The sequence below is a fragment of the Euphorbia lathyris genome, chromosome 5 (assembly GCF_963576675.1).
Source record: "Euphorbia lathyris chromosome 5, ddEupLath1.1, whole genome shotgun sequence".
NCBI classification, from domain to species: domain Eukaryota; kingdom Viridiplantae; phylum Streptophyta; class Magnoliopsida; order Malpighiales; family Euphorbiaceae; genus Euphorbia; species Euphorbia lathyris.
This window is the reverse complement of record NC_088914.1, coordinates 19,475,077-19,495,560: the sequence shown is the minus strand read 5'-3', so window position 1 is coordinate 19,495,560 and position 20,484 is coordinate 19,475,077. Positions and strand designations below refer to the sequence as shown.

Genomic DNA, 20,484 nt, shown 5'->3' with positions numbered 1-20,484 from the left:
GCCCTAACCATCTCTGTGCCTTATGTCAGGCATCAGAAAAGATCATCCCAGTAACCGAGTTACTAACTCACATAACCTCTCATATCACCAACTAAGCGCAACTTTGATTAATGGTGTAATTTTTTAATATTTTTGTGGATTAAGATGTTCCAAATGGCAGGTGGTGCCTCGTTTTAAATATATCTCACACACGACTCTTAGTTAGCATAAAATCAACTATCTTCTTTATAGTTCTTTGTAAATTATCCAATAATTTTGTTGAATCAAACAAATGAAATACAAAGGAAAAACCTGTAGAATTTCTTGAAATTAAAGGGAAAACCTGATCAGGTTGCAGAGAGGCTTTTCATTTATCGGTGTAATTTTGGAAACACTTGACAATTGAAGTACAAAATACAACAAATAAAGTTACAACTGAGTTGGAAAGCAAAAATGAACCAAAACATATTATTAGGCAAAATATATGCAAGGCAGGAAGACATAGTTCATGTCAAAGTATTATTCATCAGGAAAATTTACAGCATTGACTGCTATAGGATTATGAAAAAGGAAAATAAATAAATGGATGGAGTTGCTGTGCAGGAAGAAGAAGAAGAAGCTCAAACAACTAGGGCAGCAGGTGAAAGCTTGAAGTCAAGATCCCAAAGCTCAAAGCTTCCCTTCACAAAATCATAGTGTGCTCCCTTCAATACTACACTTCTATTCAGAACTGCATTTCTCACAAATGGATATGTCAACAGGTTTCCTAGTGATACATTCACAGCTTCCTGCATACACCAAAATAAACCTTAGCACCGCAGAATTTCAACAAATATATCATTTTTCTTATCATCCACATTAATTTTTGAGACTAAGATTTGTGGATTTTCCTAAATCGGTTGTGGAAGGGGCAGGTGTTTGGTTGATAAGTGCGAGGAGAAAACCTCATCATTTGAGATAGTTTTTGGGGAGCACACACAATAGCACCCAACACTTATATCAACATTTGGCTCAATGTGTGGGGGGAAATTGGTGGATTTTCCCACATCGGTTATGGCAAGGCGATTGTTTGGTTGATGAGTGTGAAAGAAAAACCCCATTGAACTAAGTTTTTTTATGAAAATGGCCAATAGCACCCATTAATTTAAACTTTCTTAGTCCAAAGACCCTAATCCAAAAGACAGCCCCTTTTGACATACATTTGAGTATTTGAACTTTATGAAACTTTATTGCTGTAAGACATTTTAGTTTTTCCGTATTTGGTAAACGTCTTATTTATTCTTTTTGTTTACAGTGATCTATTGACTCTCTAAAAACGAATTTATCCGTTTGAGTTTGAATTTGCTTACAGATCTATGACTTCCTAAACAATTTGTCCAAAATCTCATTTTTCTTTTAACATGTTGATTTTAAGAGTCAATAAATCATTTCAAACAAATTTATGAAACTAATAGAATAAACTTTTCTAAACAAGTATATGTCACTAGGATATATTTATTCCAATTTTCTAAACTATATGTAAAATCTGATTCCATTTTGATGGCAACCTTTTGGATGGAATTTGACGCAAAGGAATGGTAACTATATATAGCATCTTTCAATGGTACTATTTGACCAAAATGTGATAGTAATAATTAAACTATACAAAAATAAGAATCAAATAGATGTTTGTAAGTAAAACTTGCCTTCTCACAGTTCATGCACTGTTCTTCAAAAGTTAATTTGTTGAACTCTGTCTTAACCTTGGCTTTTGCGTTGGAACAGATTTGGACCCAGTTTTCTATGAAGTCACTGCATATCATTAAAATAAAAATAGATAAAAGAACAGAACAGAACAGAGAAAGGTATTGTTTTGGTGAAAATGTATGAATCCCATGATCCTTGTAAGCCCATATGCAGACATTGGAGTGTAAGGTAGTGTAAGATGATATAAATAAAGGTAAAAGAATAAAAAAGAATGGTACCACAAGTACAATTTTTTTTTTTTTTAACTATGTTAAAGTACTCACTAGTTGGTGGGGAAGGAAAAGCAGGTATATATAATATTAATTGATGATAAAGTAAATTTTAAGTTTGAAATTGACTACTTGCTTATCTTTAGTTTGGTTATATATTTAATTAAATTAAATGATTCCTCTCCAAGAATATGGCACTACTGGATAAAGTGTTTCCACGCTTGATTATTCATCTATAGCTACAAATATAATAGACACAAGAAAGTAATTCCACTAAATATATATTAATGGATTATATTGTTTCAACTAGTCATGATAAGTGGACCATCATCACATGGGAAGAGAACCTATCAACATTGACCTTCACAAAAGCCAAAATACATTAAATGGATTTTATTTTTACTTTATTTTTATTTATTTTTATTATTATTATTTTTACTTTATTATAATTGCCAATATATATATAAATTAATTACCTAGAACAGGCCCCATCATCTGGTATGGACATGAGCCCCTTAATACCACCACAGCAGCTGTGACCAATGATCACTATATTCTCCACCTGAGTTCAAGATGATATGCCAAACAAAAGATTATATCAAACTTAAACCATCAATTTTTAGTTGAAAAACTAGAGCATTTATAGAAAAAGAAATGGAAGATATATATTTCTTTCTAATCAGTGAATGGGATAATGATCTTTTCTGAACATAGATGGCCCATTTCATCATTAGCTTAGGATAAAATACATCTAATAATATTATGCCTTTTAACTTTATTTCCTAACCTAAGCTCCCAAATCATAATATTAGTAATAATTTAAACACTGTACATATATGTATTTTAACCATAAATTTAGTAACTAGGTGGGGGGAAAGATTAATGACTAGACTTCACACCAAAATTAAAGTGTATGCAGGGAAACCCACCATTAAAAAATTAAGCAGATTACAAATATCTTAAAAAGAGTAGCAATTTATTCACCTTTAGGTGCAGCACTGCATATTCAATGGCTGCCCCCACTCCAGAGTATTTTGACTGCAGGTAAAGTGGAAAAATATTTATAACATTTATTTATAATACAAGCTAAAATATGATTAAACAGTCAGTGCAAATGAAAAAAACATTATTATATAATGTGTAAAAGAACAAGAACATGAACTATTATTAAGCTTTCTTCAATAATAGAAAAAAAAAGAACTATTATGAAGCTTAATTGACCGACAGTTCCATATAATTTGGGAGAAAGACCTTCATTTGTAAGAAACTATTATAATAGTAGAGAAATTAAATTGTACATCAAAGAGTTCGATAAGGGAAAAATTAATATAATTAAGCAGACCGTGTCATAAGGTGGGACCATGTTGGCAATGTTTCGGACCATAAAAGCCTCTCCTGGTTGGAAATTGAGGATATGAGAAGGGCAAACTCGAGAATCTGAGCAAGCAAATACCAAAAACTGCATATATAAAATGTTAAGTAATTAGCTCAATGTCGGAACTGAGAAAATAGGATTTATTAATGTTGGAATATTGATTAGCTGGAAAATAAGAAGATAACAAATATACCTAACTAATTTGAGACTTAACATATTTAAATTTGAGAAAGTGAACCACCAATATACTCCAAAAACTTTAGTTTTTTTATTTAATTTAAAGGAAAATAATTGGGAAGCGATAATACGATTCGATATCACAAAAATTACTAAAAGTTGCAAAATGATTGAATTAAATTAATAAAATTAAGTTTGAAAACATAAATTAGTGATCGGATTTTCCAAGTTCATACACAAAATGTCCATAACCAGCTGCATTATTTGGACTTTATATCAACGAATTAGACCCACTTCTTACATATCGTTTTTTTACCAATTTTCAAGTCAAATTTGGCTCCTTTCTAACTAATTTTTGCTTATTTAAAATCTCATAACAATTAATTTCTTTAAATTTAATACTATTATGTAAATAAATTACACAAATGCCATTAAAATAAAATCAAGTAAAAAACAAACCTTGGGGCTCTGTCCTTTGGCAAGAGTATCAAACAAGGTAGGATCCTTCCTGAAATGGTACAAAATCACATTATTAGGTAAGCTATGCTTCCACTTTTCAACTTTACATATATAGAAAAAATTTGCACCAGTTTATCCAGCGGAATAGATATAAAAATCTCTAATTTGTTTGCATTAAATCATACGTAGCTTTCATTAACTTTCAATGTAGATTAATATAGATTAATTAATTAATTAAAATTTTTAATAATAAAAAAAGCTTAAAACACTATTTTCTCATTAACCTATTAAAAATGGTAAAAATGTTGATCTTTACCTCCTTAATCTATTATCAACATGTGTCCGGTAATCTAAACTATTTATGAAATCTAGTATTGAGTTTTTACCAATTTTGAAAGTTATGAAGCAAATATTTTAGATAAGTAGGTAAATATTTTAATCCTAAACAACACAATTAATTACTATGAACAAACTAAAAACTAAAAACTAAAAAATTGGAAGATTATGGTCTTAAAAAATTAAAAATAATTCTTTCCGAAAAAAAGTTTAAAAATAATATAATTAACGTATTTTACAAAGCATATACATAGAAGAAAACAAATTTAAATATTGGATTAATCAAAAGATATCAAGAAAAGGGGAAATAGTGGACTACCCAATAACAAGCGTTACGGAAAACTATAAAGTTATTGCATGAGTAACTGATAAGGATCAAACGGACAGCATATTCCACACGAACTAACAAAAGAAAATATACGTACTCATATTTCTCTTTCTTAAAATGGAAAAACCCGGCTTTCATCCGCTCATCCGGGTTAAACCCGCTTTTATCGGCCGCCAGTAATTCCGCCGTTATCTGATTGATTTTTGCGGCGGCTACAGTGTTGAGGTCAGCTCTCTCACTGTAAAAAAAAAGTCAATCAATCAGTTGTCGTCGAGACAAGTGCAGGGACGGGCTTACCTAAGCCGTGCCTCACATGGACCCCACAATTGTAACTAATTACACCATTAACGCGTGAAGGAAGTGATTGCCGTCGTGATTAATTAATTAAGGAAGAAACTAGTAATTGGTGCGATTTAGCTCAATGAGTAAAAAAATGAAAATAATTCAGTTTTCTAAGGATCTGTCTGATCGAACGATGGAAAGAAAGATGAAAACAATCATACCTGAGAAGCTTTGAGAGTCCTACAATGGCGACATCAAATGAATTGTCCGTCATATCGTCTTCCTTCTACAAATTTCACAGAAACCAAAACAGAAAAAATCATTCATCGTCTGTTTGGATGATCATCGCATATATGAAACAGAAACAGCATTAGATTTCATAATCAAACACAAAACAAGCCATCAGATCATACTCTTCGCTATCAAAACCAAACAAAAAGCGATCGAAGCTCTAAAGCCAGAAAATGAAATCGAAATAGATGAAATAATCCATGAAAGTAAATTGAATAGGCAAATGAAAACGAGGAAACAAGATATGGAAATTAAAATATGAATCCGGATCGGGATCGGTGCAGATACTGATGAGTAGAAGAATTAAGCATCTGAGCTGACCTTTTTCCTTTTCTCTGTGCAAGGGAGATTCTTCTTTTTTTTTTCTGTTTGGGGGAAGAGAATTGGCTGAGAAATGCGTGTCTCAAAGTAATCAAATTCTAACTCTGCGTCTTTTTTTAGACAACTAGGCCTCACTGGATTCATATATATAGTAGTCTAAGCGCCCTTTAATTTCTCTTTTTATGTAATTAACCCCGGTTAATATGGATCCAATTCCAAAGGGTAAAATTGTAAATTTCAATTTAACCATGGAATTCAATACATAGGGTCCATGGAACGCGTTGTGTGCTAACCAAACACGTCCTCTCATTTCCTAGTCTAAAATAATGTATTACTCTTTTTGTTTCATTGAGCCATTCTAATTTTATTTGGTAAATTAGATTTCTAATATATATATTTATTGAAAATGCAGAAATCAGAAATAATTTTTAAAAAAATTGTTGTTAAATCTTACTCATCAACTTAAACTTAAACTTAAATTTTTATTATGCAAATCGTATGATTGATCTTCATATCTCTTTGAATGACAATATTATAACTCTAATTTCAAAATGTGAAAATCCAAATTGTATGACTGATCTTCGACCTATTTCACTATGCAATGTGTTATATAAGCTTGTTGCTAAAGTGCTAGCAAATAGATTGAAATTCATCATTCCTAATGTGATATCAGAGGGTCAATTAGCTTTTGTTCTAAGTAGATCGTTGATTGACAGTGTTCAAATTTCTATTGAGTCATTGCATTTCATGAAATGGAAACAACAAGGAGAGAAATGGGAGGTAGCGCTTAAAATTGATATTAGCAAAGCTCAGGGGCGGAGCCAGAGGGGGCGGAGAGGGTCGGCCGACCCTCCGGCCCTAGATAGAGGTTTTCTTCTCTGGCAGAGTCAGTGGCCGCCATGGCTGGAGCCCCTCCAGTCATGGCGGCTGCAAAATATTTGCAGAAGATGGGATTTTGTATCCCATCTTCTGCTTATTTTTTAACCTACAGCAGCACAAAACGACGTCGTTTTGTGCTGTTGTAGGTTAAAAATATAAGGGATGGAAAGGGCAAAAATTCCCTTTCAATCCACAAGAAAGCTAAGGGGCTAAATTGTCTTTTTCTTTTTCTTTTTTTAATCCTCTCTTTCACTCTTTGTTTTCCTTTCATTCGACCCATAAGGCATAAAATCCCAAAAATCCTCTTTAAAATCTCCATTCTCACCCAACTCTTTTCTTTTTATTTTAAGTACGTTTTTTTTTATTTTCGTTATTTATTTTATAATTTCTTAATTAGATATTTTCAAATTAGGATTATGTGGATGAATTTCTAATTCAGGGTTTAATTTAGAAATTTTTAATTTAGGGATTTTAATTTTAGAGGTTTTTTAAATTTAACTAAATAAAATCATATTATAACCAAATGATATAAAATTAAGGGATAAAGTGCAAAAATACTCCCTAACTTTTAGGGTCAGTAGTAATTTTATTCCTAACGTAAAATTGTGCAATTTTACCCATAACGTTGGAAGCTAAGAGCAATTTTACTCCTAGCGTTGATAAATTAGATCAATTTGAGAAATAATTATTAAATTGTCTTCTCGGTCATGAATCTCTTCATTTACACTTCATATGTGTGTCATTTTGTCACTAGTTAGTAACAAATCACAAACATATTATTAAACGTAAATAAAATAAAAATTAAAAAATATACCGTTAGGGTAAAATTGTTCTTGGCTGCCAACGTTATGGATAAAATTGCACCATTTTAGACATTAGGGGTAAAATTGCTCATGGATGTAAATGTTAGGGGTATTTTTGCATCTATCCCTAAAATTAAACTATAAACTAAACTAAGAATCTCATTACAACTAAATGTGATAAAATTTAAATAGAATTTTATTAGTTTAAGCATTTTTAGATTTTAGCTCAATTTTGATCGTTAGTGAACATTGAACATACCAAAAAAACAAAATTCAAGAATAGCTTTTATATAATAAATACATTTTTAGTAGGAATCAAATTTGCACTACACGTCCCCGTTAAACGAGGGTCCGGAAAGGGGTCCCACTACCAAAAAAAATTCTATATAGAATGGAGCCCCTCTGAGATTTGAATCCTGGCTCCGCCACTGGCAAAGCTTATGATAGAGTTGATTGGGGTTTCTTGCGATCAGTTATGATTTGCATGGGCTTCTGTGAAAAGTGGATTAAGTGGATTTTGCTTTATATTAGTTCAATCGTCTATTTGGTTGATGCTATGCTGAGTTAGTAGGCCATGTGATCTTTGAAAGAGGCTTGAGGCAATGTGACCCACTATCATCATATTTATTTATTATCCGTGTAAAGGTTTTGTCAAGGCTAATTACCAAAGTGGAGACTGAGAGTTTTATTACAGGATGTAGAGTGTGTCCTGGCGCTTCGCTTATTTTCCATCTCTTTTTTATAGATGAAATTTTTTTTTTCTTTAATGCGTCTGAAGCAGAGAGTATGAAGGTAAAAGATATTCTTGAAGCTTATGAGACTATATCAGTGCAGGCACTCAGTTTTTTGAAATCAGGAGTATTCTTTAGTTCAAATGTTAGTAAGGAAGATCGTAATACTATCAAAGCTCTCCTGAATGTTTACTCTCCTTTGGACACAAGTATGCATATAGGACTTACATCTCTGATTGGTTGGTCTAAAAAGGATTTTTTTTTTTGTTTCTTAAAGATGCGACTTCTTAAACGTTTCAATACCTGGACTTTTGGTTTCTATATGTTGTAGGGAAGGAAGTGTTACTGAAGTCAGTAGCACAAGCTCTCCCAAATTTCTACATTAGTACTTTTCTGCTTCCAAAATCAATCTGCGATGAACAACAGAAAATGATGAATTCTTTCTGGTGAGGGTACGAAGGTGAATGTAGGTCGGCAAATTCACTGGTGTAGCTGAGATAAGTTGAGCATGTGTAAAGATCGTGGCGGGTTTGGTTTTTGAAATTTACAGGACTTTAATTTGGCACTGTTGGGAAAACAGGGTTGGAAACTTATTGGTACTCCTAATATATTGGTTAACAGATTGTTCAAAGCTAAATACTATGCTTTTAGGTCTTTCATTTTCTCTAAATTGGGCAATAACCCTAGTTTTGTTTGGAGGAATGTATAGAGTTCGATTAAAGTTATCCAAAAGGTATTCGCTTGAGGATTGGGAAAAGAGATTCATCTTCAATATGACATGATCCACGATTAATAAATAAAAAAGATTGTCATATCACTTCTGTTTGCACTAATGAAAATAAATATATGATGGTTTCCGATCTTTTTATGCCAAAAACTTGCATTTGGAACCAGAGTAGGTTGGTTGAATGGTTCTCGCCTCGAGAAGTCAACTTTATTTCTAACATGGTGGTGTTTGTGGTAGCCTCATTTGGAATTTTTCCAAAAATGGTTTATACTCGTCTAAATTCGGTTATCGTTTGCTTTAAGATACATGCACGAGGAACGTGACTAATGTGGGTTGGAGTCGATTATGGATCCTTCATATTTCAAGTAAAATCAATTTGTTTATGTGAAAATTATGTGCTAAACTATTTCCTCTTAGATCAAAACCGATACAACGGCATGTTATTATTTCGAGTAATTGCCTATTATGCTCATCAGATATTGAACATAGTTGGCATTTATTCTCGGTTGTGATTATGCCAAAGCTTGTTGAGAAGCGGCTGGTTTGCAAGCTCATGGACCCGAAGCTGAATTAGGTGGAGGATTGGGTCTTGCATATATTGTCAATATTGGGTAGAGAGGAAGTGAGTAGGTCTATTATTATTTTATGGGAATTTTGGCATCAACATAATGTCAAGTTGTGGATGGGAAAGTGTCGGTCTCCTATGGTTGCCGTTACAAGTGCAGGTCATTTTCTGCAAGAAAATAGGAACAGAAAAGGAGGGGGCTGGTCGAGTTCAGGAGGTTCTGTGTGTACTGGGACAGACGGTTGTCTATTAGTAGAAGCCAATTGTTGGCTATGTGAAGTGTAATGTTGATGCGGTTGTGTTTCAATTAGAGAATAATTTCGGTATGGGAGCAGTTCTTTGGGGTTGTATGAGCAATTTTATTGTGTGTTGTACCTCTTTTGCGGAAGGTAGTATTGAAGTTTCACTAGCTGGGGCATTTGCTTTCCGTGATGAGATACTCTAGATAGTTTCACTCTATTTTCACAATGTTTAGTTTGAAATAGATGCTAAAGGAATGATGGATTGCATTTCAATTAAGGTCCATGATATTACTGAGTTTGGGGTTATAGAAGAAATTCGAGATTTGTTACTTATCCGTTTAGATTATTTTGTGACTTTTGTCCTTAGATTAGCGAACAATGTGACTCATTCAATGGCTCGTTATTCTTGTTCCAATGCTAAAACTTTTAGCGATGTTGTTACTTTTTAGTTATTTAGATGATACTCTTTATATTGATAATATTTTCATTTGTTAATAATAGTCGGATTTTTTTTGTTATTATATATATATATTATATTATATTATATATGATAAATGTATATAGAAAAATACAGTATAACTATTTTTACAAGTATCATAAATATTCTTAAAAAAATAAACAAGTATCATAACTACTCCTTATCTCCCTATTTATTACATAAGCTACTAAGCGAGTGCTGTCTGTTCTTTTTTTCTTTCTTTTTTTGTATGAAAATTAAAGGGTAAACTTCAAATAAAACCTCTGTGGTTTCACTAATTTTCAGATAAAGGACCGTGGTTTACTTTTTGTCAAAACGAGAATTGAGGTTTTCAACTTTAGCAAAATAAGGACTTTTTCGATTGATACTATTAAAATCACAATTGACGACTTCAAAAATGACATATTTTAAGAACTACTAATATTCTAAACAACTTTAATTCTTCAACTTTTTTATTTTGAGATTGTTTAGATGATGTTTGGTAAAGAGAGAGAAAGTTAATGTTTAGAGAGAGAAAATTCTAAAAAAGATGATTTTCGAAAATCGAAAATGCAGTTCCATAAAAAATATGACATTGAACAACTTTAATTCTTGAAAATTTTCATTTTCAGGTCGTTAAAGATGGTTTTAATAGCATTAATCCAAGTGCGAAACCTCAATCCTCGTTTTGGCAAAAAGTAAACCACATTCCTTTATCTGAAAATTAGTGAAACCACATGGGTTTTATTTGAAATTTATCCAAAATTAAATTTCATGATGAAATAAATAACGAAAATTAATAATTTAAAATGAAAAGGATAATTAATTTATTAATCCCTGTATTTTGACAAAACACACTGTTTAGTCCATGTATTTTAAAAAACACATGATAAAGTCTCTAACCCTTTTCTCAGTGAACTGTTTAGTCATTTTGTTTGTTTGTAAGATTTTTTTACCATTTATGAATTCGGAAATAACTAAATTACCTTTTCTATTTACCTTCAAATTTCAGAAGAAGAAATCCAATTTAGTAGAAGAAACTTTTTGTATGGAAAACGAGAAGAAGAACAAACCCAATGCTTATGAATTTGAACGATTAAGAAGAAAATTAAGAAGAATAACACTCAAAGTTGATTTCAGATGCAGCAGAGTTTAAAGGAATGGAAAAGAAATGAAAAGGAGAACGCAAATCCAAATTGACTAATAGAATCTTCATGAAGTCTAACGGTAGGGACTAAACAGTTCACCGAGAAAAACGTTAGGGACTAAACAGTTCATCGAGAAAAAAGTTAAAAACTTTATCATGTGTTTTTAAAAATATAGGAATTAAAACAGTGACTAATAAATTAATTACCCAAATGAAAATCATGCGAAATTGAAGATGGAAATTTGTACACGGTTGCATAATTGGAGAGCCCAATAGGAGGACTTGTCTGGATTTTACAACTTTATCCTTTAAGTAGAAATGATGCAGATGGTAGAAGTGGATTACTAAATCCAGTCATGAATTCTCATCCCTAGCCTCGTAAAAAGACCAAACTACCCTTTACTCAAAATTTGAAAAAATACAAAACCTCTCAAATACCTTACACACTCTTTGATCAAATTCGGACTAATTTGTGAACCAAAACATGGAGTGTAACAACAACCGTAAAGGGAAAGCGAAAATAATAAGATTTACCGTTTTTGTTTTTTTGATTTAAGTTAAAAATTGAATCTGTGGGTGATTTTTTAAAAACGCCGGAATCGCAGTCGGGTGTATGAACATCGCGCCCGACCTACGGTTCCGGCGTATGAATATCACGCCCGCACCATAGGTCGGGCGTGCTTTTCTCGAGAGAAAGAAAGCGAAAAAAAAGACTAACAACGCGAAGAAGAAAGAAGAAAAGAAAGCGAAAAAGAAAGAAGATATTCATACGCCCGCACCTATGGTTCGGGCGTGATGTTCATACGCCTGAGGGGTTTTTGAAATGTTTTTTTAAAAAAAAAATTATATTTACGTTTTAATTAAATTGTTAAATGTTTACATTAATTTGGGGTTTAATTTATATATGAAATTTTGATATTAATTTGATTATAATTTATATGTTAAATTTTTAGATTAATTTTGTAGACGGAGCGGCCTACTATCGGAGGGAAATCCGTCCCGTCACCTGCTCGTCGTCTAGATATGGACGTGGAGGAGGATACAGGTATTTATGGGTTAAATTCAATAGCGGACTAATTTTTTTACGGGTTTAATTCAACAATGGACTAATTTTTTTTACGTAACAGGTATTTACGGATTTAATTCAATAGCGGACTAGCTATTTTTTTTTTGCTCTCCCGACACGCGGGCGTGTGACTATCACGCCTCACCGTGTGGTCGGGCGTGATAGCCCCACGCCTCACCTTGTGGTCGGGCGTGATAGTCACACGCCCGCGTGTCGGGAGAGCAAAAAAAATAGCTTTTTCCTCCCCAAAACCCATGAAAGGGTATTTTCATCCTTTCACGAGGCTAGGGGTGAGAATTTGGGACTGAGTGTAACAACACCCTTATAGAATTTCCAGATCGGCAGCTTACGTGTTTTCACAGCCGTCGATCTTTACTTTTTCTTTTTTTCTATGTAAATCGTACGGTGGGTTTAAGCTAGTTCAAATAAAAGAGGCATAATATGGAAATTAAGAAAATAAAATGCTCAATTTTTACTTTTTATTACTATTATTGTTGGCTAGCGGGAATTTCGGTGGGTAAGTCAACTGAGACAACGTAAGATTTCTGACACGTGGACGGCATTAAGGGAGTAAGGATTACCCAGCCAGGTCATCATTTCAAGAAAGTTCCATTCACCAGTCACCACTAATTTTTCTTGCTAATTTTAATTAAAGTTACATGATTTTGGCTGAATCTTTACTTTATATTTTGTCCCTCTCAAAAAAAAAAAAAAACCACTTTAACTCTTTAAAAATTTATCTATTTTGAAAAATATAATTGAAATTTTCTTCAAAAAAAAATATAATTGAAATAATTGAAGAATAATTTTTTTACCTAAATTCTTTTAATTTATCCGTATTAATAGAGTTGGATTTTAATTTTTTTTACTTCGAACACCATAAAATTTAATTATCTTTATAAAACATCAGCTTTTAGTTTTCATATTGAAAGCTTCCCTTTTCATTGCTTTGTTTGTTTATATTTCCGTTTTAGTTTTTATATAAATTATTTCATTTCCAAACACATTTTAGACTGCTAAAATATTTATATTTTTAAATTAATTTGTTGGTATATATAATATATAAGATGTATATAATTAGAAAGATAACAAAAATAACTAAATTTTTAAAAATTATTTATAATTCAAGATGTACTAAAAATGGTAAAGTGGTGTATATATTATTAATTTGAGAATTGGGATGATGGTAGTATTAGGTAGTTCATACATGCCATAATTTTTTAATGCCTTGGGTTTTGACATTTTAAGTATGCATTATTTTACTCTCTTTTTCCAAGTTTTCATGACACTACCAAGACTATTAATTATAACATTTTATAATCAAATATTTATATATTTAGAGAAGTGACACATTTTCGTTGAAATAATAATAAAAATATTAATGAAGAGTCAAGTGACTTTATAATCATAGCAACAGATCACACCATATATACAATTTGATTAACTTGAATGCTTAAAATTAGGGAGCTTTGATGAATTGTTTTGTCTTTTCATATAAAAAAGTTTAGTTGAAAGTAAGATGAAAAATTTATAGAACATTTATTAAAAAGACATAAATTTTGATTGAGAATTGTACTAAAATCATAAGAATAAATCTCTCATTCAATGCTTCATTATCTTATTATAAAAAAAAGTACTTCATTATCTTTCTTTTAAATAATTAATTATTTTCAAAACTATCTTTCTCAACCTCTCCTTCTTCTCTTCAATTTTCCAGACCCCTTCTTCTTATTATTGATTGGATTTTCATCTCTATTTGAAGAGGAAGAAGGAAGATGTCGTCCTTTTTTCTCATTGCACCATTCTGTTTTTTAATTTTTCTTATTTTCTTTGTTCATTAAGTTTATTTTAATTGGATTGCATATCAGATCTTTAAATTCGTTTGAATTGCATCTGTTGTTTATTATCTTTTTATTTGTAACATTTTCTGATTTAGCAAGAGCAGAAATGATAGATCTTATTTATAGATCACTATATCAACGTGGTTGCTAAACAAATGACTCAGATCCGAAGATTCAGAAGAGTTTAAATGCTGAAGATTAGATTACACATGAATTTTTACATGCACCTTAATGAGCAAGTGAATTTGCTCATTCGCCGTTAGATATAGGCTTATTAAATCTAAGCCCCGGGATGCTTTGAATCTCCACTTTAGGATTCTAAGAAGCACATGTAGATTACATGTGCTTCTCTGCAATTCAAGAAGTATATGTTTCATTTGTTGTTTGTTTTACTTGTACATTTAATGGTTTATTTTACTTTTTGTAGTTCTTTTCTTACCTTTATGGATTCTGTATATGTAAGGTTTTATTCCTTATTTTTCTTATTATACTTGTTGTTTTTTTATCTATGAAACGATGTATACATTTTCATAAAAATAATAATAATTATAAACTTAATTAAAGTGTGTTAAGAAAGTTTATGTCATAGAAAGGAATTTTGTAGTTTCAATCAGAGATTTTATATTAATATCTGATACACCCTCACACGCAAATGCTCTCTGGGTTTACAGCGTATACAATACAGGTTCATCTATCTGATACTATGTTATGGAACCATTTGAACGAAAAGCTCAAGTTGATAGTTAAGACTCAATCATAGATATTATATTAATCTATGATATTATACAAGTTTAATACAAATATGTTGATTACATTTGAAAAAAATAAAACATAAGTTTTTTATTTATATAACAAAGGGTATTTTAGTACTTTTATGCAGAAAAATAAAAGGAAGAACTAAACAATTTATTAATCTGCCATTTTGTTTTCCTAATTACTGTAAGCTCCCTGAGCCGGTCCTCAACGACCTTGATAAAATTAATCGGCGTTTTCTGTGGGGAGAGTCTGGGGATGGGAGGAAGATTCACCTGGTCCCTTGGAAGGAAGCCTGCCAGCCTAAGAGCAGGGGGGGTCTTGGTATAAGGCAAGCTAAGGACAATAATAAAGTCCTGTTAATGAAGCTTCTTTGGAGAATGTGGCAATCCCCCTCCTCCCTTTGGGTTCGTCTTCTGTGCGGCAAGTATAGGAAAGATAGAATCTTTGGTGGCCCGAAGGAGAGGGTTGTCAACTGTTCCTTCCTCTGGAAAGGGCTTAGTGCTGTTTTTGCTGAGTTCTGTACGGGGATTGGCTTGGAGGTGGGTAATGGAAGATCCATTAGTTTCTGGTATGACACCTGGATTGGTGACAAACCGTTGATTGAGGTGTGCATCGCCCCTCCGCCGAATGATCTCCTCTCCTGGAGAATTGCTGATGTGGTGGATTCGGAGGGAGACTGGATCTGGTCTAAGTTCGACTCCTTTCTTAGCCTGGAGACCCTCCTTAATATTAGAGGTGTGAAGATTAGTAATCAGGAGGAGGATAAGGACAGACACTGCTGGGCCTTGACTAATAATGGTTCTTATTCTTGCAAATCGGCCTATGAAGCTTTTACCCCTAATAGGAATGATCCTCCCTTGGAAATTTGGAAGTCCATTTGGGCCCTCAAAGTCCCCTACCGCATTAGGAGTTTCCTATGGCTGGGAGTCAAAGACAGGCTCCTCACGAATGCAGATAGATACAGAAGGCACTTGGCTGTATCTGGTGCCTGTAGCAGATGCAGCGGCCATGTGGAAACCTTGTGCCATGCTTTGAGGGATTGCCCGAATAGTAGAAAGGTTTGGGAAGGGGTCCTTCCTCACCACATCCTTCCTTCCTTTATGGGGTTCTCTGATATTGACTGGTTCTCTGAAGGCGTTAATGGGAATTTGTTGGCCAATATGGAGCACGGGACTATTCTCTTCGCTATTATTTGTCACCAAATGTGGAAATGGAGGAATGAAGAGTTATTTGCTGAGAAGACTGTCTTTATTCCTGACCTCCGGTTTTACTTCTCGAAAAAACTCTCTGTTATTACAAAGAGTTTTGAAGGAGAGCCCCTGGTTCACCCCTCCCCGGTTAAAGAGGTCCAGTTAGTTGGTTGGAGGAAGCCTAGGGAAGGGGTTGTCAAGTTGAATACGGATGGCTCCTGCCTTAGTAATGGCAGAATTGCTGTTGGTGGAGTTCTTCGGGATGCTGGTGGCGCCTGGCTGGCTGGGTTTACCCATAACTTAGGTACGAGCTCCTCCTTTACTGCGGAGCTCTGGGGGATCTTGTCTGGCATTAAACTCGCCATTCGCATGGGCGTTAAAAGACTTTCGGTGGAGTCTGACAATTTGGAGGCTATCAACAGGATTTCGGATAGACAGGCTGTTTGTCTTAAGAGTCAGAATCTCATTAAAGCCATCTTGAGGCTTCGTCCTGCCTTCGATTCTCTTACCTTCTCCCATATTTATAGGGAGCAAAACCGCGTGGCGGATCGCTTGGCAGCTGCTGGGCATGGGAGGATGTTAGGTGTTTCTACCCTTTCCGTTCCTCCTTCTTTTCTGTTACCTTCTCTTCTTGAGGATAGGATTGGGGTCAGTCTTCCTAGACTGATCCCGGGTTAGGTTTTTGTTTGTTTGTTTTTTTTCTTCCCTTCTTACCAAAAACAATTAATACAAAACTTAAGGACCTTAAAGTATACATTAAAATATATATGTAAACTGACTAATTATTTAGATAAAAAATATAGATACTAATTAATTAATTATCCTTTATTTTATTATTAATACCATTTATCATCATTATTATTATTAATTTCAATTGCATCTTCCGTGACAAACACAAATCTAAAAATTTTAATATTCAAAAATCAGAAAAATAAAAATTCTGATATTCTGTTTGAGGAAAGGCGTGTTAAGGAGCCAAATCCATTTCTGATTATAAAACGTGTAATAATTCTTTTTAATTGAACTCAAATTTAGTTAAGAATGATTTTATTTTTAGTTGAAGTCATATATTTTATCGAATCTTTTTATCCATTTGAACTGTATATGCTCTCTATGATTCTTTTGTTTATATTGTTTTTTCGGACTTAGCAAGAAAGATAACAATTGATCTTATCCGTAGATCAGATCTATATGGTTGCAAAAGAAATGACTCAAATTTGAATTTTCTAAAAGGTCTAAATGATGAATATTGGATTGCAGTTATTTTTATCAAATTTGGATTTACGAGAATTATGTGATTTATAGTTCGTTTGTGTTAATCATACTTTTTTATGATTTTTATTGCTCTTTGTACATTTTTTTTTTCAATTTAATAAATCTTGTATTTGTTGTGGACTATACTTGTGTGAGATTATATTCCTCATTGTTCTCTTTTGACGTATTCTTTTTCATCTAATAGAATGATACAAACATTTTCAAAAAAAAAAAATGAAAATTATGAAAATATTAGAGCAACTCAAATGAATGAATTGAGAAATCAAATTGCTTCTAATTTATGGGGAATAATTAATTTTTTAAGTGACAAAAGTGTTAACATTTTATTTATATATCTACATTTATCTTGGAAAAAAATATTGACATTTATATAATTATTATTTAGGAATCTTTTATGATTATATTACTTTAAATTATTTACTCATTTAGATTATTCTTTTACAAGGGACGTGGGTTCGAGTCGAGATACAAGGAGAAGAATTGGGGAACCAGTATTAATCCTCGGTTAAAAAAATGAAATAACATATTAATTTTATATTAATAAATAACATATTTATATTAATTTTTTCACATCTTAACTGCACCAACTCTTTATAAGCTTACTAAACATCAATTACCTAACAGCAAACAGTTGATAGTTAACAACTGAAATAAACAGAACCTGATACCCCCATTTGTTTGCCGAAATATTGTGTTTTAAAAAAAATTTGTTTGAAAATAAAATATTTTTCGATGTTTGACTACAACACCGAAAAATTAGAAAAAGTGGTGGGTGGCTACTAATAAGAAAAAGTAAGAATAAATGAATTTGTATTCTAAAAAATGTAGGAAAATATCTTTCTCAAGTTCTTTGTATATTTTTCTGTTGATTGACCTAAAATTTTCCGGCAACTTATTTTCATACACAAACAAACACCGAAAAATCACACAAGTATTTACATGCATAATATGTTTCCAACAAACAAACAATTAATTTAGTTTGTTGATTATACTAATAGTGACTCATTTTGATAACCCTACAACAAAGTACTGGAAAATAAATATGGTATAATAGCAAGTGAAGTGAGGAAAACGTACCACCGGGACTTTTCCTGAGCAACATAGCATCATACACTTTCCAAACTTTCCAGCCATGCTTCTATCTATCTAATTAGGTCCTCTTCTCCCAATTCTAAAATCAGAAAATATTATTTCATATCATTTAATTAATTAACTTAAAAAGATAAACTTCAATTATAAATTATAAATATTCTTTTAATTGATGGTCCAACAATTTGAGTGTTACAAATGCTTGTAGGTACAGCTGTGTAGGTCACACCCCCTACTTATTATTATATATCCATCCTTTTCTAATTGGAATTTTTTAGTTCTTAAATTGACATTGATTAATATTTATATACAAGGCTTGAACATGGAATTAGTCAACAAATTCCTAATCAACCTCATAAAAAAAACTATAAAACCATAATTATATAATTTATGAGAAATGCAATTATTAATTAATGCAATTAAATAAATGAAAAGTTAGAGAAAGGAGAGAAAAATTAATAACCAGAAATGCATAGCTCTCTCTGTAGCTAGGGATGGAGGAAAGGGCTCATATCTCCACCAAGCAGCTGGAAATTTTGAAAATGGAAAATAGAAAGAGGAAATTTAATTTATTAAGTTGATATTATTATTTGGATAGAGATAGTGAAAGATGAGGTAATAAGTGCTTCCTTTTCTATCCAGTAGATCAGAATCTTATGTTGTGGATATTTATTTATTTTCTCTTTTCTCTTTTTTCATTTTTATTTTCTCTTTCCTTCAATTTTTAGTAATACTGCCATCAATAATTAAATATTCTTTCCATTTTTTTGAAACAATATTTTTCAGAAAATATATTTTTCAAAATAGTTTTCATTGAAAAAACCAAGACAACATTTAGTATTTTTTCTAAGTATATTCTTAGATTTAATATCAATGCAATAAAAATAATAAAGTGATTCATATTCAGCATAAATATTTTTATGATTTCTTAATTTATGTATCAAATGCTTATAATATACTCCATCTTCTCCTCTGCAATACATTTCTTTTAAAGTTAATGCACACTAATTAATGCAATTAATTTTAAATAAAAGACTTTGTTATTCTTCTATTAATTGCATCCACTAGTAACTTTATCTATCCCCAAACAAAAAGTCAATTTAAATAGGAGTATATTTGGTAAAAATAAATTAACGTGCATAGATTGAAGCAAAATGTCATGTATTATCGAATAAATTTTTTTTTCTAGAAAGACATCTATTATGGAACAGATGGAGTATTATTTCAAAAATAGATGATGTAAGAATTAGGCCGGTAGGCCTAATTAATTATCCGCCCACAATAAGAAAGGCCACACAATTTCTATTAAATAGCATATAATTAGAATATCATGTCACATTTAAACTCTAACTTAATATAATCAAGAAAACTTTTTGCTTTCTCTCCTCAAGAGTCATGTGCCTTCTTTCCCTCTCGGTCTGCTTTCTTTTGCTTAATGTAGTTGTTGTAAGATCAATAAGATGGGATCGAGTTCTGTTGTTATTCCCTGGTTCTGTGCTATAATAGTTAACCCATTAAACCATTATATGTCACATTCGTGTCCTTAATTTTAGTTATTATATCCTAATATTAGGTTATATTATAGTTATTTATTGAATCAATTGTGTATGATGGATATAGTTTGGAGGCTAATTTCATGTTTTAAGTGTCAAATTAAAAGTTTAAAGTAAATTTTATAAAGACCAAAAAGGAGATTTTACCTTATTGGGAACATAACATCACACTTTCCTAACCTGCCGGATATCTAAGTAAGAAAAAAAATTAGATCTTATTTTCAATTTTATTATTCTTCATCTTCTCTCATTCTTCTCCTTTAAGCATCCAAACATACCCAACTGCAGTAATCGTTTGATATCCAGAGTTTGCATGGTCCGATCGAGCATAATCGATGAAGATAAAACTTAATAACCTTAAAATATATTTATGGATTATATAGTGTATCAGATGGGATTGTAGGGAAATTTATATGGAAATTCACTTTTAAAAACTTATCTATAATTATATTAAATAATAATTTGAATTATGTCTTTTCAAAAAAAAAAATAATTTGAATTATGTCAAACTAATAAAATCATTATTTTTAATATATTTTAAAGATCATGATTTATAAATTAAAGGTCTATGATGTATTTTTTAGAGTTTATAATTTACCAATTGGGGTCTAAATTTTTTAAATTAGAGCATAAAATCAACTTTATTTGTTATATATAAGA

General features: G+C 31.7%; 1 protein-coding gene across 2 annotated transcripts; it reads right to left on the bottom strand.

Moving 5' to 3' along the window:
* Nucleotides 1-419: 419 nt before the first annotated feature.
* Nucleotides 420-18,883, bottom strand: LOC136229145 (carbonic anhydrase 2). 2 transcript variants are annotated; one of them, XM_066017727.1, is made up of 10 exons: nucleotides 18,735-18,883; nucleotides 18,260-18,353; nucleotides 5,113-5,177; nucleotides 4,707-4,847; nucleotides 3,946-3,994; nucleotides 3,277-3,393; nucleotides 2,919-2,972; nucleotides 2,411-2,496; nucleotides 1,661-1,770; nucleotides 420-763 (listed from the first exon to the last, which is right to left on the bottom strand). In XM_066017727.1, exons 2-10 carry the CDS (start codon nucleotides 18,314-18,316, stop codon nucleotides 600-602), a joined length of 843 nt encoding a protein of 280 aa, XP_065873799.1. In that variant the 5' UTR covers nucleotides 18,317-18,353; nucleotides 18,735-18,883; the 3' UTR covers nucleotides 420-599. The 2 variants fall into 2 exon arrangements, with proteins under 2 accessions (XP_065873799.1, XP_065873798.1); XM_066017726.1 differs by lacking the exons at nucleotides 18,260-18,353; nucleotides 18,735-18,883 and adding an exon at nucleotides 5,504-5,662.
* Nucleotides 18,884-20,484: the final 1,601 nt, after the last annotated feature.